The sequence below is a fragment of the Pan troglodytes genome, chromosome 20 (assembly GCF_028858775.2).
Source record: "Pan troglodytes isolate AG18354 chromosome 20, NHGRI_mPanTro3-v2.0_pri, whole genome shotgun sequence".
Classification (NCBI taxonomy): domain Eukaryota; kingdom Metazoa; phylum Chordata; class Mammalia; order Primates; family Hominidae; genus Pan; species Pan troglodytes.
Window position 1 is genome coordinate 6,590,935 of NC_072418.2, and position 26,192 is coordinate 6,617,126.

Sequence of the window (26,192 nt, forward strand, 5' to 3'; positions counted from 1 at the left end):
GGCTACTCAGTTACAAAGTAGGGCGTCCTCAGAAAACAAGAGGAGGAACACCTTGTCTTTGTTTTAAGGTTTTTATTTTTATTTTATTTATTTATTGATTTATTTTTGAGATGGAGTCTTGCTCTGTCACCCAGGTACAATGGCACGATCTTGGCTCACTGCAACCTCCACCTCCCAGGTTCAAGCGATTCTCCTGCTTCAGTCTCCTGAGTAGTTGGGATTCAGGCATGTACCACTGCGCCCGGCTAATTTTTATATTTTTAGTAGAGACGAGGTTTTACCGTGTTGGCCAGGCTGGCCTTGAACTCCTGAGCTCAAGTGATCCTCCCACCTCGGCCTCCCAAAGTGTTGGGATTACAGGTGTGAGCCACCATGTACAACCGGTTTTTTCTTATATAGGGGTCTTATCTGTGTGAAAGCTATGTCCACGTGTAGGTGGGCTGACCGCGTGACAAAATGTAGTACTTTGTCGACTTAAAGAAAGTGATCCTGGCTGGGTGCAGTGGCTCACACCTGTAATTGTAACACTTTGGTAGGCCGAGGCCGGCAGATCACTTCAGCCCAGTATTTCCAGACCAGCTTTGGCAACATGGCGAAACCCTGTCTCTACAAAAACTGCCAAATATTAGCCAGGTGTGGTGGTACCTATAGTTCCAGCTAACTCGGAAGGCTGAGGTGGAGGATCGCCTGAGCCGGGAAGTGGAGACCACAGAGAGCCATGATTGCGTCACTGCACTCCAGCCTAGGTGACAGAGCGAGACCCTGTCTCAAAAAGTATACATACATATCCTTGCCATTTCACTGCCTAAGTACATTACACCATGACTATAACCATATTTTCTTTTTTTTTTTTTTGAGATGGAGTTTCACTCTTGTCACCCAGGCTGGAGTGCAATGGCGCCATATCGACTCACCGCAACCTCTGCCTCCCAGGTTCAAGTGATTCTCCTGCCTCAGCCTCCCAAGCAGCTGGGATTACAGGCATGCACCACCATGCCCAGCTAATTTTCTATTTTTAGTAAAGACGAGATTTCTCCATGTTGGTCTGGTTGGTCTTGAACTCTCGACCTGCACCACCGCACCTGGCTAATTTTGCATTTTTAGTAGAGACGGGGTTTCTCCATGTTGGTCTGATTGGTCTTGAACTCCTGACCTCAGGTGATTCGCCCAAGTCGGCCTCCCAAAGTGCTGGGATTACAGGCGTGAGCCACCATGCCCGGTATCTTTTTCTTTTTTTTCTTTCTTTTTTTTTTTTTTTTTTTGAGATGGAGTCTCACTCTGTCGCCCAGGCTGGAGTGCAATGGCGCCATATCGACTCACCGCAACCTCTGCCTCCCAGGTTCAAGTGATTCTCCTGCCTCAGCCTCCCAAGCAGCTGGGATTACAGGCATGCACCACCACGCCCAGCTAATTTTCTATTTTTAGTAAAGACGAGATTTCTCCATGTTGGTCTGGTTGGTCTTGAACTCTCGACCTGCACCACTGCACCTGGCTAATTTTGCATTTTTAGTAGAGACGGGGTTTCTCCATGTTGGTCTGATTGGTCTTGAACTCCTGACCTCAGGTGATTCGCCCACGTCGGCCTCCCAAAGTGCTGGGATTACAGGCGTGAGCCACCATGCCCGGTATCTTTTTCTTTTTTTCTTTTCTTTTCTTTTTTTTTTGAGATGGAGTCTCACTCTGTCGCCCAGGCCACAGGGCAGCGGCACAATCTCGATTTCAGTTCACTGCAACCTCAGCCTCCTGGGTTCATGCAATTCTCCTGCCTCAGCCTCCCAAGTAGCTGGGATTACAGGTTCCCGCCACCATGCCCGGCTAATTTTTGTATTTTTAGTAGAGATGGGGTTTCACCATGGTGGCCATGGTGACCAGGCTGGTCTCGAACTCCTGACCTCAGGTGATCCACCCTCCTCGGCCTCCCAAAGTGCTGGGATTACAGGCATGAGCCACCGTGCCTGGCAACTATAACGATCTTAAAAACATACATTGCTATGCAATATCAGGACATCTGGACCTTCCATTGTTGTAGGAGTGTGTCCTCCTAGGCATTTGTAAGACGTTTTCTCAATTGTAAACATCTTATGACCCTGGGTCGTGACTGGCAGCGAATGTACCTTGTTAATTTTAAGATGGAGTTGATTTTTGGCCAGGTGCAGTGGCTCATGCCTGTAATCCCAGCACTTTGGGAGGCAGAGGCGAGCAGATCACCTGAGGTCAGAAGTTCGAGACCTGCCTGGCCAAAATGGTGAAACCCCGTCTCTACTAAAAATACAAAAATTAGCCAGGTGTGGTGGTGCGTGCCTGTAATCCCAGCTACTCGGGAGGTTGAGACAGGAGAATCACTTGAATCCTGAGGTGGAGGTTGCAGTGAGCCAAGATCGCACCACTGGAGGCAGAGGTTGCAGTGAGCCAAGATCGCACCACTGCCCGTCAACCTGGGCAACAGAGCAAGACTCCTCAAAAGATAAATAAATAAATAAACAATTGCCACAGCAACATCAAGAAGCTACCCTATATGGTCTAAAAAAGGGAGGTATGAATAATCCACCCCTTGTTTAGCATATCATCAATAAATCACCATAAACATGGGCAACCACCAGCCCTTGGGGCTGCTTTGTCTGTGAAGTAGCCATTCTTTTATTCATCTACTTTCTAAATAAACTTGTTTTTGCTTTGCACTGTGGACTCGCCCTGAATTCCTTCTTGCACGAGATCCAAGAACCCTCTCTTGGGGTCTGGATCCGGACCCCTTTCCTGGAACAATCTGACACAGAGGAAACGTCCATGAAAGGTGGGGAGGAGGCTGGGGAAGGAGGCTGGGGAAGGAATGGGATGGGAAGTCCTCGTTAAGGGGAAGGCACAGGTGGGCAATGGAGGGACATTTGGGAGACACTGCGTATGTTTAGGAAGTTGGTTTGGAGCCTGATCTTTAAGTCAATGTCTGTGACTCAAGAGTCCTCCAGGGTCCTCTTAAGTCACCCTATGTGTGGCCCCAACCCCATGTGAGAGTTGCGGGCCCAGGAACGATGTGTGGATTCCCAGAGCCCAGAATACAAGGCAGGCGCATAATACATATTTGCTGAATAAAAGAATGAAGAACAAGGGCTGTCGCATAGCGCAGCCAGGTCACGTTACAAAATTTTAACGAGCCGCTGCCCGCTTCTAGGGGGCGCAGCGCACTATACAAAATTCTCCAATTCCACATGGCTCCCGGAATCCTTATTTCGCGCTACTCAGGTTGCAACTCCGGAGGGAAGACGCTGGGACTTCCAGCTTGATAGGCGGGGATTGGAACCAATGAAAGAGGTCTGGTGTGTATGCTGCAGCCAATAATAGCGGCCGAAGGAAGTGACGTTTACGGAAGTAAGGCTTCCGTCGGAAAAGCTCGATAATTACCCAGCCTAACCATTTCTCAGGTGCTTGCGAGGTGATTAGAAGGCAAAGATGTCGGAGCGAAAAGTATTAAACGTAAGTGTTGGGCGACTGGGGCTTTTCAATCGGAGCAGGACATCCCGGAACTCCGGGAGAGGGAGGAGCTTCCTGAGATCTCCTCTTTGGAACCCTTCTTTCCCAGCGGCCTTCCGCGAGATGGGGCTTCCCAGACTCCTCCCTAGACTCCTCCCCATCGCCTTCCGTCGGTGGGGTGGGCCTTCGCTAAGTCTTCCTTCTGGGCTGGGGGTATAGTCAGTCACCTGCGGGGCGTGGCTTGGGCTTTTACCCAATCACCACCAGATAGGGTTTTTTTTTCTGGGGGCGGGGCTTCCTTAAATGCTGGCGGTCGTGTTTTGCACTCTTCTTGAGGGGCGTGGCTCTGAGAAGCCCCGCCCCACTTGGGGACTGTAACCAATCGTGTACTTTTGGGGGGGGTGGTGGGGTGTGTGTGTGTGTGTGTGTGTGTGTGTGTGTGTGTGTGTGTTTTGTTTTGTTTTTTTTACTGGGGTCTGGTCATGCAGATAACCTCTGCCTGACAGTGGCCAAGATTCCGTGTGTGTGTGTGTGTGTGTGTGTGTGTGTGTGTGTGTGTGTTTTTACTGGGGTCTGGTCATGCAGATAACCTCTGCCTGACAGTGGCCAAGATTCCAGACTCCCAGAAGAAAAGCAGAGGTTCAGTATAAACTATACTGTTGGCACACTTCTGTTTTTTTGTTTTTTGAGATGGAGTTTTGCGCTTGCTTCCCAGGCTGGAGTGCAGTAGCACGTTCTTGGCTCACTGCAGCTTCTGCCTCCTGGGTTCAAGCGATTCTCCTGCCTCAGCCTCCTGAGTAGCTGGGACTACAGGCGCCCGCCACCACGCCCGGTTAATTTTTTTTGTATTTTAGTAGAGATGAGGTTTCACCATGTTGCCCAGGGTGGTTTTGAACTCCTGAGCTCAGGCAATCCACCCACCTCAGACTCCCAAAGTGCTGGAATTACAGGCGTGAGCCACCGCGCCCGGCCCCACGCAGGTCTTTCTAGGAGAGCAGTCTCAGGCTTGCTGTAGGAACTCCTGGGAAACAGGAGCCCTGGGATACAAAGGGAGTGTGAGTATGGATTATGACAGATACCTCCACTGCACCACTGGAAAATAAAGCACTTTGTGTTTGGAGCACCTACTGGGTGCCAGACACTGCAAAGAGCACTTTATCCCCCTTGCCTCAAGGAATGCATGCAAAGACTCTTGGAGACAGAGGACAGTGTGCGCATTTCACAGAGGAGTAAACTGAGCCCTGCAGGTTTCAGCTCCTCAGGATTCAGATCCAGGGAGATGACTCTGTAGGAAACGGATGTAGTATCGTGATTGGGAGGCTGAGCTAACAGAGTCCTGGTTTACCCTCTACAGAATTGCTGGGGAGTTGGGACTCCTTGGGGAACTCGGTCTCCTGCCTGAACAACAGAAGTGCTAAGCAAAGCTTAACCTCTACAAAGGGCAGGGCATGATGGCTCACGCGTGTAATACCAGCACTTTGGGAGGCCAAGGCAGGTGGATCACCTGAGGTCAGGAGTTCAAGACTAGCCTGGCCAACATGGTGAAACCCCATCTCTACTAAAAATACAAAAATTAGCGGGGTGTGGTGGTGGGCGCCTGTAACCCCAGCTACTGTAGAGGCTGAGGCAGGAGAATCGCTTGAACCCAGGAGGCGGAGGTTGCAGTGAGCCAAGATCGCGCCACTGGACTCCAGCCTGGGCAACAAGAGCAAAACTCCATCTCAGAACAAAAACAAACCCTGGCTTTTTAGAGCTTCCCGTGTAGACAGCATTTCATGTGTATTGTCATGACTGGTATTTAGGAGAATTAAATGCGTCCTGTATGACTCCACTGGGAGAGAGTCAGGAAGCTTGTGCCTGGCCTCCCTCCCACTGCACTGAGTCCTGCGAGTCCTCCCTGCCTGTCGCGGAAACTGGGGTGGGCTTGGGGACCCCCGACACAGCTCCCCAGAGCCCCTTCCCTCTGCCATGTCCTGCCCCTGCTTCTGAAAATAACTCCCCCAATGTTTCCTTCCTCCCCTGCAGAAATACTACCCGCCGGACTTTGACCCATCAAAGATCCCCAAACTCAAGCTCCCCAAAGACCGGCAGTACGTGGTGCGGCTGATGGCCCCCTTCAACATGAGGTGAGCACCCCCTGCGTGACCCCACACCAGTCATGGCTGAAGGACGCAGTGCCTGGCATCCACAGAGGTGACTCGTCCGGTGTTAAGACCAGATCACTGGTCTTAGACATTGTCCTGGCTCAGACATTGACCATTCCAACCCTCCTTCGCCTCACCATTTGGGATTAAGCTTTGGATCTTTTAGAGCCCCCGAGCCAGTGCCTGCCTTGAGATCATGGTGGTTAGTAAACGTGTGTGCAGAGAGGATAGGACCCCACAGAGATGCAGCCCCATAGATATATTTCAGCTCCTCCAACAGCCAAGCTCGTTCCTACCCCAGGGCCTTTGCACACACTGCTGCCCCTGCTTGGAACTCTCTCCCTCTACTTTCTTTCTTTCTTTCTTTTTTTTTTGTTGAGACAGAGTCTTGCCGTGTTGCCCAAGCTGGAGTGCAGTGGCGTGATCTCAGCTCACTGCAACCTCCACCTCCTGGCTTCAAGTGATTCTCCTGCCTCAGCCTCCCAAGTAGCTGGGATTACAGGCGTGCACCACCACGCCCGGCTAATTTTTGTATTTTCAGTAGAGTTGGTGTTTTACCATGTTGGCCAAGCTGGTCTCGAACTCCTGACCTCAGGTGATCTGCCCTCCTTGGCCTCCCAAAGTGCTGGGATTGCAGGCGTGAGCTGCCGCGCCTGGCCTTCTCCTTCTACTTACACATGGCAGGCTCCTCTTGTCTGCCATAGGTCATGGCTCCAATCTCACCCCTCCGGGAGGCCTCCATCATCCCCTCACGATACCCAGATCTTGCCTTTTGTAGCACTTCAGAATTATTGTATTTCACCAACTCTAAACCCCACACCTTTTCATGCTCTAGCATATCTGAAATCACGCACCTAACGAGGAAAGAGACATCTGGGTCAGTGAAATTCGGTTCATGCCCATGTGTTGTTGGCCTGTCTACTCCTTCCCCTCATTCATTCATTTATTCATTCAACACTCATTTATTGGGCACCTGCTGTGTGCCAGGGTCTGTGCTGGGCGCCAGGAACAAAGTCCCTGGCCTCATGGAGCCCACAGTCTAATGGGAAGTGGAGAATAGTGGTAGTCAGGCAGGTGCACGGGCCCCCGAAGTCAGGCAGGAGAGAGCCCCTGGGGCAGTGGCGCAGGAGGGAGGGCTATAGGTAGCTGGGGTAGTCACGGCGACATCAGGCAAAATACTGGTGGCGCTGAGGTCTGAGGATGAAGGGTGTCGCCGGCCATGAGACTGTAGGAGCAAAGGCCTTGAGCTGGGACTGAGCTGGGGGTGTTTGCACGATCAGACAGGAGGTGGGCGTGCTGGGCTGGGGAGCAGAGCCCGGAGTATGAGGGGAAGAGGGGGGTGGGGCAGCATTTTTCTGTGTGGCATCTTTCCTCCTGGAGGGTGGGGTGCCCCGTAAGCACCAAGATTGCTTATGGGAGTGCATGACAGGCAGGCCTCACCTACTCAGGGGGCTTCCCAAGCAGGCGACCCTTGGACTGAGCCCCAGGAAGATATGAATGAGAACACGAAGTTCTCAGGTAGAGGAGATTTGGACACAGGGTGGGGCAGCCTGCCTCTTGAAGGAGGGAGCTCCCCGTCGCTGGAGGCAAGCAAGCAGTGATCTTCCAGGATGCCACAGGGACAGCCTACCAGTGGGAGCCAGCGTCCCAAGACAGCTCACATCCCTACATGCCGCCCTGCAGGTGTAAGACGTGTGGAGAATACATCTACAAGGGGAAGAAATTCAACGCTCGGAAGGAGACGGTGCAGAACGAGGTCTATCTGGGCCTGCCTATCTTCCGCTTTTACATCAAGTGCACGCGCTGCCTGGCAGAGATCACCTTCAAGGTAGGTGAGACGGCCGGCCAGGCTGGTCCCTCTCCCCCAGCACACCTCAGATCAGGGCGGGCCCTGGGGTTCCTTAACTCCGATCCTCTCCATCCAGGGAATCTCATTTCAGTTTATCCCCAAGAAACAGACAACAGTTTGGGGGAGATGTTCATGGCAGCATTCTATATAAAGGCAAAAAGACAGAAGCAACCTAGATAGATAATAATAAGGGATGAGAAGAACAAATTAGCGTGCAGGCTGGGCATGGCTCACGCCTGTAATCCCAGCACTTTGGGCGGCCGAGGCGGGCAGATCACCTGAGGTCAGAAGTTCAAGACCACCCTAGCCAACATGGCGAAATGCCATGTCTACTAAAAATACAAAAATTACTGGGCATGGTGGCGGACTATAATCCCAGTTACTCGAGAGGCTAAGGCAGGAGAATCACTTGAAGCTGGGAGGCAGAGGTTGCGGTGAGCGAAGATTGCACTGCTATACTCCAGTCTGAGTGACAGAGCAAGACTCCAACTAAAAAAAAAAAAAAAAAAAAGCCAGGCACAGTGGCTCATGCCTGTAATTCCAGCAGGTTGGGAGGCCAAGGAAGGAAAGAGAGCCCCTGAGGTCAGGAGTTTGAGACCAGCCTGGCCAACATGGTGAAACCCCGTCTCTACTAAAAATACAAAAGTGAGCCAGGCGTGGTGGCTCATGCCTGTAATCTCAGGTACTTGGGAGACCAAAGCAGGAGAATCGCTTGAACCCGAGAGGGAGAGGTTGCAGTGAGCCAACATTGCGCCATTGCACTCCAGCCTGAGCAACGAAGTGAAACTCCGTCTCAAAAAGAAAAAAAAAATAGTAGCATGCAATGGAATATTACACAGCCAATAAAAATTGCAATTTGACTTTTATTTGTTACCTTGAGAATTTAAGGAAAGACTGAAGATAACTTAAAATTTTCTCTTCCTATGCTTAAGTACTCTTTGAATACTTTTTTGCCATAAGCTTTTTTTCTTTGATTAAAAAAACATTTTGGGCTGGGCGCAGTGGCTCACAGCTATAATCGCAGCACTTTGGGAGGCCAAGGCAAGTGGATCAGTTGAGGTCAGGAGTTCGAGACCAGCCTGGCCAACATGATGAAACCCCAACTCTACTAAAAAAAAATACAAAAATAGGCCGGGCGCAGTGGCTCATGCCTCTAATCCCAGCACTTTGGGAGGCCGAGGCAGGCGGATCATGAGGTCAGGAGATCGAGACCATCCTGGCTAACACAGTGAAACCCCGTCTCTACTAAAAAAAAAAGCAAAAAAATTAGCCGGGCGTGGTGGCGGGCGCCTGTAGTCCCAGCTACTCGGGAGGCTGAGACAAGAGAATGGCGTGAACCCAGGAGGTGGAGCTTGCAGTGAGCCGAGATCGCACCACTGCACTCCAGCCTGGGCGACAGAGCGAGACTCCGTCTCAAAAATAAATAAATAAATAAATAAATAAATAAATAAATAAATAATAATAATAATATTTTGGCTGGGTGCAGTGGCTCATGCCTGTAATCCCAACACTTTGAGAGGTCAAGGGAGAAGGATTGCTTAAATCCAGGAATTCAAGACCAGCTTGGGCAACATAGTGAGATCCCGTCGGTACAAAAAATATAAAAATTAGCTGGGCATGATGGCATGCGCCTATAGTCCTAGCTACTTGGGAGGCTGAGGCAGGAGAATCAATTGAGTCTGGGAGGCCAAGGCTGCAGTGAGCCATGATTTCACTGCTGTACTCCAGCCTGAGTGACAGAGTGAGACCCTGTCTGCAAAAAAACAAACAAACAAAAACTTTTTTTGAAATACCTGAAGATTTACAGAAAAGTTCCAAAGATAGTACAGATAGTTCTCACCTACCCCTCACCAGCTTCCCCGAATATTAGCATCTTATATAACCAGGGTACATCTGTCACAGTAAGAAACTAAGGGTGGGGCCAGGCATGGTGGCTTACTCCCAGCACTTTGAGAAGGCAAGGCAGGAGGATTGCTGCGGACCAGGAGCTCAAGACTAGCCTGGGCAACATAGTGAGACCCTGTCCATGTCTGCACAGACACACACACACACACACACACACAAATTTTAATTTAAAAAAGAAACTAAAGGTGGAATGTTACCATTAACATCGTAGGCTGTGGCTGGGCGCAGTGGCTCACGCCTGTAATCCCGGCACTTTGGAGGCCAAAGCAGGAGGATCGGTTGAGTCCAAGAGTTAGAGACCAGCCTGAGCAACATGGCAAAACCCTGTGTCTACCAAAAAGAAATTTAAAAATTAGCCAGGTGTGGTGGTGCATACCTGTAGTCCCAGCTACTCGGCAGGCTAAGGTGAGAGGATTGCTTGAACCCGGGAGGCTGAGGTTGCAGTGAGCCATGATCCTGCCACTGCACTCCAGCCTGGGCAACAGCACGAGACCCTGTCCCAAAAAAAAATAAAAAACATAGTGTTACTATTAGCATTTAGATCGAAGGTAGATTTCAGTTTTTCTGCTAATGTCACTTTTCTGTTCCAGTGTGTAATTTAAGATACCAGGGTGTATTTAGCCTCTCTATTCAATAAACAAAAACAGGGGCATGCTGTATACATATTTGTACATGTGATTTATAATCAAAGAAAAGGTGTTAATAAATACAAAGGGCAGAAATCAAAACATGTGCAGAACCTTGGAGATTTTTTTTTTTTTTTGAGACAGGGTCTCACTTTGTAGCCAAGGCTGGAGTACAGTGGTGTGATCTCAGCTCACTGTACCTCAACCTCCCAGGTTCATGTGATTCTCATGCCTCAGCCTCCAGAGTAGCTGGGATTACAGGCATGCACCACCTTGCTCTGCCTAATTTTTGTATTTTTAGTAGAGACAGGGTTTCTCCATGTTGGCCAGGCTGGTCTTGAATACCTGACCTCCAGTGATCCACCTGCCTCCTTGGAGAGTTTGTTTGCAGTCATGTTGAGGGTAGGGAGTGGAGGCTGCAGGGAGGCAGTGGGCAGATGGGAAGAGTCTTAAAGTCCATGCCAGGGAGTTGGGCATTTTTGCCCATGGAGATGGGAGGAGCACTAGGAAGAAATCTCACCAGCCAAAGCAATAAGACAAGAAAAAGAGAAGGTAGTAGAACCAGTAAAAATCAGAGAGAAGGGGCCCTGATCTGCTGGTGGTACTTTAGAAGATTCTGGTGCCTGGGGATGTAGGAGCTGATGTCTGTCTATCCTCCCTGCAGACAGACCCTGAAAACACAGACTACACCATGGAGCATGGAGCCACGCGGAATTTCCAGGCTGAGAAGCTCCTGGAGGAGGAGGAGAAGAGGGTGCAGAAGGAGCGGGAGGACGAGGAGCTGAACAACCCCATGAAGGTGAGTCGGGGGCCATGTAGGTGTTCATGGGCACTGTGTGTGTGGGTGTGTGTGTGTGCCGATGGTTGTGCCCTTCCTGCCTCAGGTCCCCAAGGAAGGAAGATGGGGTGGGGGGCGTGGTTGGTAAAACTTTAAGATGTCCCCAGGAGGCCAGGCATAGTGGCTCATGCCTGTAATCTCAGCAGTTTGGGAGGCTGAGGCGGGAGGATCACTTGAGGTCAGGAGTCCTAGACCAGCCTGGCCAACATGGCAAAACCCTGTTCCTACTAAAAATTTAAAAACTTAACACTGGGTGCAGTGGCTCACACCTGTAATCCCAGCACTTTTGGAGGCCGAAGTGGGTGGGTCACGAGGTCAGGAGTTTGAGACCAGCCTGACCAACATGGTGAAACCCTGTCTCTACTAAAAATACAAAAATTAGCCAGGCGTGGTGGCACGCTTCTGGAATTACAGCTACTCAGGAGGCTGAGGCAGGAGAATCGCTTGAACCGGGGAGGCCGATGTTGCAGGAAGCTGAGATGGCGCCACTGCACTCCAGCTTGGGTGACAGAGTGAGATTCCGTCTCCAAAAAAAAAAAAAAAAAAATTAGTCAAGCATGGTGGCGCATGCCTGTAATCTCAGCTACTTGGGAGGCTGAGGCAGGAGAATTGCATGAACCCGGGAGGCAGAGGTTGCAGTGAGCCGAGATCAAACCACTGCACTCCAGCCTGGGCAGCAAAGCAAGACTCTGTCTCAAAAAAAAAAATAAATAAATAAAAGAAATTGTGTTCACTTCCAATAGGACAATTTTGTATTTTCTCAGAAATATTAAAAGGAGCCAGGCATGGTGGCTTGAACCTGTAGTCCCAGCTACTTTAGGGGTTGAGACAGGAGGATCACTTGAGTCTAGGAGTCCAAGACCAGCCTGGGCAACATAGTGAGACTGTGTCTCTATAAAACATTAAAAAATTAGCCAGGTGCTTGCCAGGCGTGGTGGCTCACACCTGTAATCGCAGCACTTTGGGAGGCCAAGGCAGGTGGATCACAAGGTCAGGAGTTCAAGACCAGCCTGGCCAAGAGGGTGAAACCCCATCTCTACTAAAAATACAAAAAATTAGCCGGGCATGGTGGCAGACGCCTGTAATCCCAGCTACTCGGGAGGCTGAGGCAGAGAATTGCTTGAACTCAGGAGGCAGAGGCTGCAGTGAGCTGAGATCATGCCACTGCACTCCAGCCTGGGCGACAGAGCAAGATTCTGTGTCAAAAAAAAAAAAAAAAAAAAAAATCAGCCAACTGCTTTGGGAGGCTGAGGCAGGCGGATCACCTGAGGTCAGGAGTTCAAGACCAGCTTGGCCAACACGGCGAAACCCTGTCTCTACTAAAAATACAAAAATTAACCAGTCATGGTGGCACGCGCCTATAATCCAAGCTACTCAGGAGGCTGAGGCAGGAGAATTGCTTGAACCCAGGAGGCGGAGGTTGCAGTGAGCCAAGATCGCGCCATTGCACTTCAGCCTGGGCAACAAGAGTAAAACTCTGTCTCAACAACAACAACAAAAATTAGGCAGGTGTACTGGTGTGCACCTGTGGTCCCACCTACTAGGGAGGCTGAGGCGGGAGGATCACTTGAGCCCAGGAAGTTGAGGCTGCAGTTAGCTATGATCACATCACTGCACTCCAGCCTGGAAGACAGCAAGACTGTCGCTAAAAAAAAAAAAAAAATATATATATATATATATATATATATATATATATATACACACACACACACACACATATACATATATATACATACACATATATATATAAAATAGATTTTTAAATGACTGTGTTCCCTGCTGTCCCCTCCTGCTTCCATATTTCCCATCCATTCCTATCTATTCCTGGACCCACCCACCCCTGCCAAATGTGAGTTTTCTGAGCAAGCCACATCAGACCAGATACAACATTTTCCATGGCCATGCAGAGCAACAGGGAGGGAAATGAGCCTTGGCAAGGGTTTGGTGTGTGCCTGGGCCTGTCGCACTGCTGTCTGTGTGTGAATTTAGTTACCTCCACACTGACAGCAAGGGACTCTTACCCTGGTGTTAGTCAGCTATTGCTACATAACAGGTTATCCCAAAACTTAGTGACTGAAAACAACAAACATTTATTATCCCACAGTTTTTCAGAGTCAGGCATCCAGAAGCAGCTGAGCTGGATGGTTGTGGCTTGGGGGCTCCCATGAGGTTGCAGTCAAGGTGTTGGCCAGGGCAGTATCATCTGAAGGCTGGACTGGGGCTGGAGGAGCCACTCGCAAACTGGCTCCCTCTACTGGCTGTTGGCTGTCAGCCTCAGTTCCTCACTGTGTGGGGAGCTGCTTGAGCAACCTCACAACATGGCGGCTGCCTACCCCAGAGCACGTGACCCAAGAGTGAGAGCAAGGAGGAAGGCCTGTGCTTTTACATCCTAGTCTCAGAAGTTACGTGCCATTATTTCTGTCATATTCCATTAGAGCAAGTAGCTTGTCCAGCCCCTGCTCAAGGGGAGGGGAGTCACCTCCACCCCTTAAATGGAGGAGCATCAGAGAGTTTGTGGACATACTTTTAAACTGTCAGAATTGCCATTTTTCCAAAGGGTAAATACAACAAGGTCACAGCACCAGGAAGCAGCCAGGCAGGATTCACTCCCAACCTGCCTGGCTCCAAAGCCACTTCTCAGGGGCCCGTGGCCACCAGACTCGCCTCCCTCAGCCTCAGTTTCCTTTTCTGTAAAATGGGGGTTGTGAGGATTAAATGAGATGGCATATGGAAACGTCTTTGCCCAGGGCCTGGTGTACAGTAGGTGCTCAGGTTGTCTTTTACAATTTTTCCTTAATATTATTATTTTTGAGATAGAGTCTCGCTCTGTCACCCAAGCTGGAATGCATTGGCACGATCTCAGCTCAGTCAACCTCTGCCTCCTGGGTTCAAGTGATTCTCCTGCCTCAGCCTCCCAAGTAGCTGGGATTACAGGTGTGTGCCACCACGCCTGGATAATTTTTGTATTTTTATTTTTTATTTATTTATTTTTTTGAGATGGAGTCTCACTCTGTCACCCAGGTTGGAGTGCAGTGGTGCAATCTTGGTTCACTGCAACCTCTGCCTCCCGGGTTCAAGCAATTCTCCTGCCTCAGCCTCCCAAGTAGCTGGGATTACAGGCACATGCCACTACGCCCAGCTACTTTTTGTATTTTTAGTAGAGATGGGGTTTCGTCATGTTGGCCAGGCTGGTCTTGAACTCCTGACCTCAAGTGATCTGTCTGCCTCGGCCTCCCAAAGTGCTGGGATTACAGGCGTGACCCATAACACCCAGCCTGTATTTTTAGTAGAGACAGGGTTTTACCATGTTGGCTAGGCTGGTCTCGAACTCCTGATCTCAGGTGATCCGCTTGCTCTGGCCTCCCAAAATGCTGGGATTACAGACGTGAACCACTGTGCCTGGCCAAATTTTTCCTTATTATTCTTACTGAAAGATGGCACCAGGCCAGAAATCCAGGCCACCTGGGTCCAGAGCTGGCCTCTTTCCACCCCACCCTGCCCCAGGGCTCAGATCCTGGCTCCACCACTGCTCAGCCCCATGTGGTCACTTTCCCTCCCCAGACCTGAGTGTTCTCACCTGTGAAATGGACACAGTGCTGGGCATGGGCAGGGGGTTCCCTGAGCAGGATGGAAATGTGGGGGTAGGGGTTCCTCCCGTGGCCCGCGGTGGCCCCCGAGGCCAGACAGGGTTTGCCCCGTGGTGCGATCCCCATGCACTCAGCCCCGCCGCCCCATGCCCGCCAGGTGCTAGAGAACCGGACCAAGGACTCCAAGCTGGAGATGGAGGTGCTGGAGAACCTCCAGGAGCTGAAAGACCTGAACCAGCGGCAGGCGCACGTGGACTTCGAGGCTATGCTGAGGCAGCACCGCCTGTCGGAGGAGGAGCGGCAGAGGCAGCAGCAGGAGGAGGACGAGCAGGAGACCGCGTGAGTCAGGGCCGGCCCAACCCAGCCCCACCTCGCAGCCTCTGCCCCGGCAGGCGCTGCCTCTGCCCCAGACCCTTTCCCCGCTCTCTGGAGTGTCGCCTTTGCAAGGACCCCTTTCCCACCGCCCATCTCACTTTCTCCCTTGTGGCGTCTCTCGAGGGGGTCCCAGGCCACTGCCGGGCACGGTGACTCAGCACATGGTCGCCCGCATGGCTGCGGTTTGTCACAACGAGAGGACACAGCAGATTCAGCAAAGGGGAAAGGCATGTGTGGTGTGTCGGGGGCCAGGCCTTCCAGATCCTCTCCTGGTGGAGCCTCGCAGGACACGCCTCATCCCCTAGCACCAGCCCGGAGGACTCGAGAAAGGCGACATCACTAGGGAAGCTCCTAGAGACCCAGCGTGGGATTCCTATGGGGCCTGGTCCCACAGCCCCCGCTGCCTGGCCCATGCTGGGATTCCAGACTCCAGAGGAAAGCAGGGGTCACGCATAAACCATGGTGTTTGCAGGAACAGCTGAAGCCCCAGAGCCCGTCCCATCCATGAGGGTGGGAGGCCCCCAGCACAGGCTCCCGGACACCCACCAAGGGACGCCCTCACCAGCCGCCTTCTGAGGACACAGCCTCAGGCCTGGGTGAACACTTTTCTTTTTTTCTTTTTTTTTTTGAGACGGAGTCTCCCTCTGCTGCCCAGGCTGGAGTGCAGTGGCGCCATCTCACTCACTGCAAGCTCCGCCTCCCGGGTTCATGCCATTCTCCTGCCTCAGCCTCCCGAGTAGCTGGGATTAGAGGCATCCGCCACCAAGCCCAGCTAATTTTTTGTAATTTTTAGTAGAGATGGGGTTTCACTGTGTTAGCCAGGATGGTCTCGATCTCCTGACCTCGTGATCCGCCCGCCTCGGCCTCCCAAAGTGCTGGGATTGCAGGCATGAGCCACCGCGCCCGGCCGACGCTTTTCTTTTTCTTTGAGACGGGGTTTTGCTCTGCCGCCCAGGCTGGAGTGCAGTAGTGCAGTCATAGCTCACTGTAGCCTCCATCTCCCGGGCTCAAGCGTTCCTCCTGCCTCAGCCTTCTGGGTAGCTGGGACCACAGGGACACATCACCATGCCCAGCTAATTGTTTTTATTTCTGTAGAGACAGGACCTCGCTATGTTGGCCAGGCTGGTTTTGAACTCCTGGCCTCAAGCGATCCTCCCACCTTAGTCTCCTGAAGTGCTGGATGACACGTGTGAGCCCCTGTGGTTGGCTGGTGAATGCCTTTGACGCCGACCACCTCTGAGCCCGCATGCTGATCCCCTCCTTTCCTGGTGCCTCATCTCCCCTCCCTCCTTTAGAATCTGAGCTGTAAGTACAGGGACGTGGTGGCCTCTCCTGTGTCCCCAGGGCTTCCAGCAGGTAGGTTCTGGTAGGTTCCACGTCAGTGCCTGATGGGTGTGCAGATCAGCGATACCGTGCAGAACAGTGTTGGGAGCCTGCGTTCATCCTGCACCTTCCGGGCACCGGGCGTGGCTGTAACCTCACTACCCACACAGCCCTGGGGATCAGTGTGATCTTCATCATGGAGGGGACTGAGGTCCAGGGAGGTCCAGGCATGAGCCCCACCAAGGTTACCCTCCAGGCTCCATCCAGACAGGCTGGTTCCGGCATCCAGGCACTTAACCACACCACTGCCCTTGGTGGACACGGAAAAGTTAATGTAAAAAAGTAGAAGGGGCCGGGCGCAGGGTCTCCTGCCTGCCATCCTGCACTGTGGGAGGCTGAGGCGGGCGGATCACCTGAGGTCAGCAGTTCGAGACCAGCCTGGCCAACATGGCGAAACCCCATCTGTACTAAAAATACAAAAACAAATTAGCTGGGCGTGGTGGCAGATGCCTGTAATTCCAGCTGCTCCAGAGGCTGAGACAGGAGAATTGCCTGAACCCGGGAGGCGGTTATAGTGAGCCGAGATGGTGCCACTGAACTCCAGCCTGGGCGACAGAGCAAGATTCCTCCTAAAAAAAAATGAAAATTAAAAAGTAGACTAGGTGCAGTCGGTGGCTCACGCCCGTAATCCCAGCACTTTGGGAGGCTGAAGTGGGCGTATCACCTGAGGTCAGGAGTTCGAGATCAGCCTGGCCAAGATGGTGAAACCCCGCCTCTACTAAAAATACAAAAATTAGCTGGACATGGTGGTGCGTGCCTGTAGTCCTAGCTAACATTTTTAATTTTTTTTTTTTTTTTTTTTTGAGACGGAGTCTCGCTCTTTCGCCCAGGCTGGAGTGCAGTGGCGCGATCTCGGCTCACTGCAAGCTCCGCCTCCCGGGTTCACGCCATTCTCCTGCCTCAGCCTCCCGAGTAGCTGGGACTACAGGCACCCGCTACCACGCCCGGCTAATTTTTTGTATTTTTAGTAGAGACGGGGTTTCACCGTGTTAGCCAGGATGGTCTCGATCTCCTGACCTCGTGATCCGCCCGCCTCGGCCTCCCAAAGTGCTGGGATTACAGGCGTGAGCCACCGCGCCCGGCCTACATTTTTAATTTTTTTAGAGACGGGGTCTCGCTATGTTGCCCAGGCTGGTCTCGAACCCCTGGCTCAAGCGATCCTCCCGTCTCAGCGTCCCAAAGAGCTGGGATGACAGGCGTGAGCCACTGCATCTGGCCCCTTTAATCTGTTTTATGTTTAAATAGAGAAAGTGGTAACCACTGGGTTAAGGAAGTCCCAATGGGTGCTCTGCCCTCACGGAGCTCACCGTGTGGGGAGGGAGAGGGACAAGGAGACCAATACCCAGGATAACATCCATCTGGGTGAGAGAGAAGCCAGGGTGCGTGAGCTTGAATTATGAGGATGAGCTTCTCAGAGGAAGAGCGTCTTGCATTGGGTATTGAAGGGCGAGTAGGAGTTCACCAAGCGAGTGCTTGGCAAAGGGGGCATCCCAGGTAAGGGGATGTAGGCCCCTGATTTTTAAAATTCTTTTTGCAGAGATGCGGTCTTGCTGTGTTGCCCAGGCTGGTCTCATGCTCCTGGCCTCAAGCATTTCTCCTGCCTTGGCCTGTAAAGGCACAGGGATTACAGACATCAGCCACCATGTCTGGCCCCAAGACATTTTTCTAAAAGACATTTTCTTTGAAGCTATATCCCCTGATTAGAGTTCTCACACTGTGGTTCTCACATAAACCACTCCCAGAATTAGAGACCGGCCTGGCCAAGATGGCGAAACCCCGCCTCTACTAAAAATACAAAAATTAGCTGGACACGGTGGTGCGTGCCTGTAGTCCTAGCTGCTCGGTAGGCTGAGGCTGGAGAATCGCTTGAACCCAGGAGGCGGAGGTTGCAGTGAGCCAAGATCACGCCACTGCACTCCAGCCTGGGCAACAAAGACTCCATCTCAAAAAAGAAAAAAAAAATACAAAAATTAGCCGGGTGTGGTGGCAGGCACCTGTACTCCCAGGTACTTGGGAAGCTGAGGCAGGAGAATCGCTTCAACCTGGGAGGTGGGGGTTGCGGTGAGCCAAGACTGCGCCACTGCACTCCAGCCTGGGCAACAGAGCGAGACTCTGTCTCAAAAATAAAATGAAATAAAATTTAATAAGGCATAGGGACACGCCTGTGGACCCAGCTACTCAGGAAGCTGAGTGGGGAGGATCGCTTGAGCCCAGGAGGTTGAGGTTGCAGTGAGCTGTGATTGTGCCACTTCACCCTCCCTGAGTGACAGAGTGAGACCTTGTCTCTTAAAAAAAAAAAAGTAATCTGTGCTCCCCCTACTCCCTCCCACCCCTGCTCACTGAGGGCAGGAAGAGGTCTCCAGGCACCCAGGCCCCTCGCCACCCCAGCAGGTACATCCCAGGCACTGTTCCCCAAACACAGCGCGCCCACGTTCCCATCTTCCATCCCACAGCGCCCTGTTGGAGGAAGCCAGAAAGCGAAGACTGCTGGAGGACTCCGACTCAGAGGATGAGGCCGCTCCCTCGCCCCTGCAGCCAGCCCTTCGGCCCAACCCCACCGCCATCCTGGACGAGGTAAGTGGGGTGCCTGAGTCCCGGGGGCTCCCGGGTGAACTAGGGACAACTGAAGCCAGGGGTCAGCTTGACTTTTTCTTTTGTTTTTTGTTTTTGTTTTTTGAGACGGAGTCTCGCTCTGTCGCCCAGGCTGGAGTGCAGTGGCACGATCTCGGCTCACTGCAACCTCTGCCTCCCAGGTTCAAGCGATTCTCCTGCCTCAGCCTCCCGAGTAGCTGGGACTACAGGCACGCGCCACCAAGCCCAGCTAATTTTTTGTATTTTTAGTAGAGATGGGGTTTCACCATGTTGGGAAAGATGGTCTCAATCTCTTCACCTCGTGATCTGCACGTCTAGGCCTCCCAAAGTGCTGGGATTACAGGCGTGAGCCACCATGCCCGGCCAGAACTTGACTTTTTCTTAAAAGGCCAGTCTGCACCCTAACTCCTCCACCCTGTGGCTGTAGCCCAAAACACCCATGATCAGGTGTAAATAAGTGGGTGTTGCCTGGTGCCAATAAATCTTTATTTATAGGCGGGGTGCAGTGGCTCATGCCTGTAATCCCAGCATTTTGGGAGGCCAAGGCAGGAGGATCACTTGAGGCCAGGAGTTTGAGACCAGCCTGGGCAACAAAGTGAGACCCCTTCTTTACAAAATTACAAAAATTAGTCATGGGTGGTGGTGCATGTCTGTGGTCCCAGCTATTTGAGAGACTGAGGCAGGAGGACCGCTTGAGCCCAGAAGGTCAAGGCTGCAGTGAGCTGTATCAGTATCACCGAACTCCAGCCTGAGCAAGAGTGAGACCCTGTCTAAAATAAACAAATAAAAATTAAGGCTGGGTGCAGTGGCTCACGCTTGTAATCCCAGCTACTCAGAAGGCTGAGGCAGGAGAATCGCTTGTCAACCCGGGAGGCGGAGGTTGCAGCGAGCCAAGATCGTGCCACTGCACCCCAGCCTGGGTGACAGAATGAGACTCTGTCTCAAAAAAAAAAAAAAACTTAATTTACTAAAACTGGTGGCAGGCCTATGGGTCTGTAATTCGCCAACCCCTGTTTAAGCTGCCGAAAGAAGAGAATGTAAAGAAAGAACATAGAAATTTATTTCTCAGTCATAACAGCCCTGGGCTGACAGTCTAGGACTTCAGGCAGCTCTGCTCCTTGGAACCATTCAGGGACTCAGCCTCCTTCCTTCTGGAGCACGGCTTCCTGCGCTGTGGTCACAGCTGGCTCAGAGCACCTTCAGGGTCCGGCTGTGGGAAGGCAAAAAGTGTGTGGAGGACCACCCAGCCTCAGATGGGGCCCACCTCAGTTCTTCTCTCATGCCAGAGGCCACAGCATAGTCACAAGGCCCCATCTAGTGGCGAAGGAAACTGTGAGATGCATCCTCCAGCTAGTCCGTGCCTGGCTGTGCTGCCAACTAGAACGAAGGGAGGCCGGGCGCCGTGGCTCAAAGTGCTGTAATCCCAGCACTTTGGGAGGCCGAGGCAGGCGGATCATCTGAGGTCAGGAGTTCGAGACCAGCCTGGCCAACATGGAGAAACCCTGTCTCTACTAAAAATACAAAAATTAGCTGGACATGGCAGTGCATGCCTGTAATCCCAGTTACTCGGGAGGCTGAGGCAGGAGAATCACTTGAACCTGGGAGACAGAGGTTGCAGTGAGCTGAGATTGTGCCACTGCACTCCAGCCTGGGCAACAGAGTGAGACTCTATCTCAAAAAAAAAAAAGGAAGGAGTTTTGGTGGATGACCAGCATTTTCCACCACAGCTGACTCATCCAAGGTGGCCTCAGCCACTCTGGTTTGTTCATTGAAGAAGGTGGTAAAAGTAGGGGCTCATAAACCAATAACACAGACACACAGAAACGATTGTTCTAGGCCGGGCGCGGTGGCTCACGCCTGTAATCCCAGCACTTTGGGGGGCCAAGGCAGGTGGATCACGAGGTCGGGAGATTGAGACCATCCTGGCTAACACGGTGAAACCCCATCTCTGCTAAAAATACAAAAAATTAGCCGGGGGTGGTGGCGGGCGCCTGCAGTCCCAGCTACTCGGGAGGCTGAGGCAGGAGAATGGCGTGAACCCAGGAGGCGGAGCTTGCAGTGAGCTGAGATTGTGCCACTGCACTCCAGCCTGGGCGGCAGAGCGAGACTCCGTCTCAAAAAAAAAAAAAGAAACGATTGTTCTTTCTTCCTTTTTTGTTTGTTTGTTTGTTTGTTTGACACAGGGTCTTACTCTGTTGCCCAGGCTGGAGTGCAGTAATGCAGTCCCAGCTCACTGCAGCCTGAACCTCCTAGGCTCAAGCAATCCTCCCACCTCAGTCTCCTGAGCAGCTGGGACCACAGGCACGCACCACCACGCCTGGCTAATTTTTCTTTTCTTTCTTTCTTTTTTTTTTTTTTTTAGACAGTTTCACTCTTGTTGCCCAGGCTGGAGTGCAGTGGTGTGATCTCGGCTCACTGCAACCTTCGCCCCCCGGGTTCAAGCGATTCTCCTGCCTCAGCCTCCCAAGTAGCCGGGATTACAGGCGCCTGCCACCATGCCTGGCTAATTTTTGTATTTTTAGTAGAGATGGCGTTTCACCATGTTGGCCAGGCTGATCTAGAACTCCTGACCTCAGGTAATTCACCAGACTCGGCCGCCCAAAGTGCTGGGATTACAGGCGTGAGCCACTGCGCCTGGCCCCTAATTTTTCAAATTCTTTTTGCAGAGATGCGGTCTTGCTGTGTTGCCCAGGCTGGTCTCACGCTCCTGGCCTCAAGCAGTTCTCCCGCCTTGGCCTCTAAAGGCACAGGGATTACAGACATCAGCCACCATGTCTGGCCCCAAGACATTTTTCTAAAAGACATTTTCTTTGAAGCTGTGTCCTCTGATTAGAGTTCTCACACTGTGGTTCTCGCATAAACCACTCCCAGAATTCATTGTCTACAACTTCCTCTCTTTTTTCCTTTTTTTTTTTGAATGAATCAACAGAGTAAAGGTACTCTGAAAGCAGTCCAACCTTTTTTGATTTACTCCTCAGTCTTGTGCCTCTACCTGATTTGATAGCAGGTGTTTTATTTGGTTTTAACATGATTCACTTTCATCAAGACTTTTCAAACCTTCACCCTAACTTTTATAGGAAGGAATATCTCCACACTTGCGTTTTCTTGGTTTATTTTATTTTTATTTTAGAGATGAGATCTTGCTCTGTCACCCAGGCTGGAGTGCAGTGACGCGATCACAGCTCGCTGCAGCCTCCAACTCCTGGGCTCAAATGATCCTCCCACCTCAGCCTCTCAAGTAGCTGGGACCCACAAGTATGTAGTGTGTGCCACCACAGCCAGCTAATTTTTAATTTTCTTTTCTTTTTTTTTTTTTTAGAGGCGAGTCTGTATGTTGTCTAGGCTGGTCTCAAACTCCTATCCTCAAGCAGTCCTCCGGCCTTGGCCTCCCAATCCTTAGTTTAGTTTAATGATGATGAGTACCACCTGTAGAAACAGGTTTGGGAACTAACCTAGGTAACTTTTGTTTTTTTTTGAGACGGTCTCGTTCTTTCGCCCAGGCTGGAGTGCAGTGGCACGGTCTCGGCTCACTGCAACCTCCGGCTCCCAGGCTGAAGCAATTGTCCTGCCTTAGCCTCCTGAGTAGCTGGGATTACAGGCCTGTGCTACCACACCTGGCTAGGTTTTGTATTTTCTTTTTATTAATAAAGAGACAGGGTTTCACCGTGTTGACCAGGCTGGTCTCGAACTCCTGACCTCGAGTGGTCCACCCGCCTCGGCCTCCCAAAGTGTTGGGCTTACAGGCGTGTGCCTCTGTGCCTGGCCATCTGTGCCTTTTGACTTCTTTTCCTCATTTTGACATCAGCCCACAGCCACAACTTTTTTTTTTTTTTTTTTTTTTCGAGACAGCGTCTCGCCCTGTCACCCAGGCTGGAGTGCAGTGTCAACGATCTCAGCTCACTGCAACCTCTGCCTCCCAGGTTCAAGCGATTCTCCTGCCTCAGTCTCCCAAGTAGCTGGGATTACAGGCGTGTGCCACCAAGCCTGGCTAATTTCTTGTATTTATAGTAGAGACGGGCTTTCACCGTGTTAGCCAGGATGGTGTCTATCTGACCTCGTGATCCACCCGCCTTGGCCTCCCAAAGTGCCGGGATTAGAGGCATGAGCCACTGCGCCCGGCCCGGAGCCACAACTTTCAGGAGGCCTCTCCACCACCTTAGCAGTGGCCGCCCCTCACACCATCAGCTTGGCACTCAAGGTCTCTGCCCATTCTCCATCCCACATAGCCTGCCCTGGCACTTCCTGAATCACACTGTGGCTTCTCATCACGCCTTTACCCATGCCATTCCCCTTACCTGGGATGCCCCCTTTGCCAAGCACTCGCTTGGTGAACTCCTACTCGCCCTTCAATACCCAGTGCAAGACGCCCTTCCTCTGAGAAGCTCATCCTCACAATTCAAGCTCACACACCCTGGCTTCTCTCTCACCCAGATGGATGTTATCCTGGGTATTGGCCTCCTTGTCCCTCTCCCTCCCCACACGGTGAGCTCCGTGAGGGCAGAGCACCCATTGGGACTTCCTTAACCCAGTGGTTACCACTTCCTCTATTTAAACATAAAACAGATTGAAGAGGCCAGATGCAGTGGCTCACACCTGTCATCCCAGCTCTTTGGGACGCTGAGACGGGAGGATCGCTTGAGCCAGGAGTTTGAGACCAGCCTGGGCAACATAGCGAGATCCCGTCTCTACAAAAATTAAAAATGTTAGCCCGCCATGGTGGCGTGCACCTGCAGGAGGCTGAGGCAGGAGAATCGCTTGAGCCCAGGAGTTCGAGGCTGCAGTGAGCTATGATTGCACCACTGCACTCCAGCCTGGGCAATAGAGTGAGACCTTCCCCCCAAAAACTTTTTTTTAATAAAATAGATTAAAGGGTCCCTTCTGTTGCAGTTAAGGAGCTGGAGGCCTTTTCTACCTGCCCCTAACTCTTTCTCAAGGCGGCTTCCTCCATTTTCACTCGTTCTCTCAAGTACATTGAGCACCTCCTTGTGCCAGGAACTGTTTGTGGCACCGCAGAGCCAGCAGTGGGGAAGACAGGAACTCACGGCAGAGTTGGGGAGAGAGTTATAACAGCCAGCAGAGGGCACTGTGAGCGTGGACATGCAGCCTGCATGTGAGCTTGAACCATGATGGGCTTCTCAGAGGAGGGGTGTCTTGTGTTGGGTATTGAAGGGTGAGTAGGAGTTCACCAAGCGAGTGCATGGAAAAGGGGGCATCCCTGGGGAAGGGAATAGCATGGGTAAAGGCATGGAGATGAGAAGCCACGGTGTGACTCAGGAAGTGCCAGACCAGGCTATGTGGGATGGAGAATGGGCAGAGGTCTTGCGTGCCAAGCCTAGGGCAGTGGGGAGCCATAGAGGAGTTTAGAGCAGAGGAGGAACGTGGTCAGCGCAGCAGTGGAAGAGTGGGCATGGGGCAGTGAGCAGGGGTTGTGGCGAGGGGCCAGAACCCCACATGTGTCCCCATCACCTGCAGGCCCCAAAGCCCAAGAGGAAGGTGGAGGTCTGGGAGCAGAGCATTGGCAGCCTGGGCAACCGGCCCCCGCTGTCGAGGCTGGTCGTGGTGAAGAAGGCAAAGGCCGACCCAGACTGCAGCAACGGGCAGCCTCAGGCAGCCCCCACCCCAGGTAAGGTCACAGAGTTCCCAGAGCCGGGCGCGGTTTCTATAGTGGCCTGTAGGTGGCAGCAGCTCCCTGTGCAGTTACGGAGACTTCATGGGGTGGCTGGGGGCGGCCTGCGACCCCCACAGGACCAATTAGTGGAGTGAGCAGAGAAGGCAGGCGGCTTCTTTTTTTCTTTTTTCTTTTTTTTTTTTTTGAGACAGAGTCTTGCTCTGTTGCCCAGGCTGGAGTGCAGTGGTGCCATCTCGGCTCACCGCAACCTCCGCCTCCCTGGATTGAGCAGTTCTCTGCCTCAGCCTCCCAAGTGGCTGGGACTACAGCACCACGCCCGGCTAAATTGTATTATTAGTAGAGGTGGGATTTCTCCATGTTGGTCAGGCTGGTCTGGAACTCCCGACCTCAGGTGATCCACTCACCTCGGCCTCCCAAAATGCTGGGATTACAGGCATGAGCCACCGCGCCCGGCCTGTTTTTGTCTTTTAATTGCCTTAGTATGATGTTTCCTAAGGCAATTAAGTCCACAGTGACTGGACTGTGAACTTTGCGCCATTTCCATTCTTGGCAGCGCACGTTGCCTGCCTGGGCAAGGTTTGCATTGGCCACTGTTCAGCAGTGGAGCTGTTGAGTCCCGGGTGTGCAGATGTAAATCTGCAATGGGTCCCATCAGGTGCCATCCAGAAAGGCCAGGCCATTCACATGCTGTCGCCTCTGGGCCTTGCAAACCTGCAGAGGTGGCCGGCCCCATGCCTTGTCCCTGGCCTGTCTGCTCTGGAGCTGAGATGAGCTAACTCTCGCTCTCCCACCAGGAGCCCCGCCAAACAGGAAGGAGGCCAACCCTACACCCCTGACGCCTGGCGCGTCCTCCCTGAGCCAGCTGGGTGCATACCTGGACAGTGACGACAGCAACGGCAGCAACTGAGCCCTCCCAGGACCCCCTCACCAGGTCAAGGTCACACGTCCAGCTTCAGCCACATTGAGGCCAGCATTGCTGGTGGTCAGGGCAGGAGGCCTTGGCGTGACTGGAGACCGGACAGACAAGCGCCAGCGTGCTCCAACACATAGGGCCAACAGGGGCCTCAGCCCCAGGAGGTCGCTTCTCTGTGCCCTCACCAGCCTCTCAACACCTCGGGGACCCCTGCTGCTCCTGCCCCCACCTGTCACTGTGCTTAGGGCTGCAACATCCCTGGAGCAGCTTCCAACACTACTTCAGGGTGGCAGTGTTTGGGGCACTGGGCGAGCCTGCCGGCCTCTAGATGGCCTCATCTCTTCCTTCCACAAACTGTCTAGAACCAATAAAAGGAAACCTGCCAACCGCCTGGGCCCCTTCTCTCTCCCAGAGTCTGATGAGGAGGCCCCGGGACAAGGCTCTGTTAGCACAATTCAAGGGTCATTCCACAGAGGTTTGTTTGTGTCTTGAGACAGGATCTCACTCTGTTGCCCAGGCTGGAGTGCGGTAGCGTATTCTTGACTCACTGCAGCCTTGAACTTCCGAGCTCAGGTGATCCTCCCACCTCAGCCTCGCGAGTCGCTGAGACCTCAGGTGTGTGCCACCATTCCTGGCTAACTTTTTGTATATTTAGTAGAGACTGGGTTTCACCATGTTGCCCAGGCTGATCTTGAACTCATGGGCTCAAGTGATCCTCCTGCCTCAGCCTCACAAAGTGCTGGGGTCACAGGCATAAGCCACTGTGACAGGCATGAACCCAGATATTTATACTTAGTTGTCGCCTGAGTGTGCATCTGGGCTCTTTTTGTTTTCTCTTCTTTTTTTTCTTTCTTTACCTTTTTTTTTTTTTTTTTTGAGACGAAGT

The 26,192-nt window shown here is 52.2% G+C and overlaps 1 protein-coding gene across 2 annotated transcripts; it reads left to right on the forward strand.

Moving 5' to 3' along the window:
- The first annotated feature begins 3,324 nt into the window (after positions 1-3,324).
- On the forward strand, positions 3,325-25,694 carry YJU2 (YJU2 splicing factor homolog). Of its 2 annotated transcripts, none has more exons than XR_001711593.4 (8): positions 3,325-3,468; positions 5,491-5,591; positions 7,293-7,437; positions 10,654-10,788; positions 14,572-14,753; positions 18,626-18,746; positions 23,652-23,934; positions 24,237-24,366. XR_001711593.4 is itself a non-coding variant. In XM_016934705.3 (8 exons), exons 1-8 carry the CDS (start codon positions 3,445-3,447, stop codon positions 25,298-25,300), a joined length of 972 nt encoding a protein of 323 aa, XP_016790194.1. In that variant the 5' UTR covers positions 3,325-3,444; the 3' UTR covers positions 25,301-25,694. The 2 variants fall into 2 exon arrangements, 1 of the variants encoding a protein (XP_016790194.1); XM_016934705.3 differs by lacking the exon at positions 23,652-23,934 and adding an exon at positions 25,188-25,694 and having other exon boundaries at positions 24,237-24,387.
- The last annotated feature ends 498 nt before the right edge of the window (positions 25,695-26,192 follow it).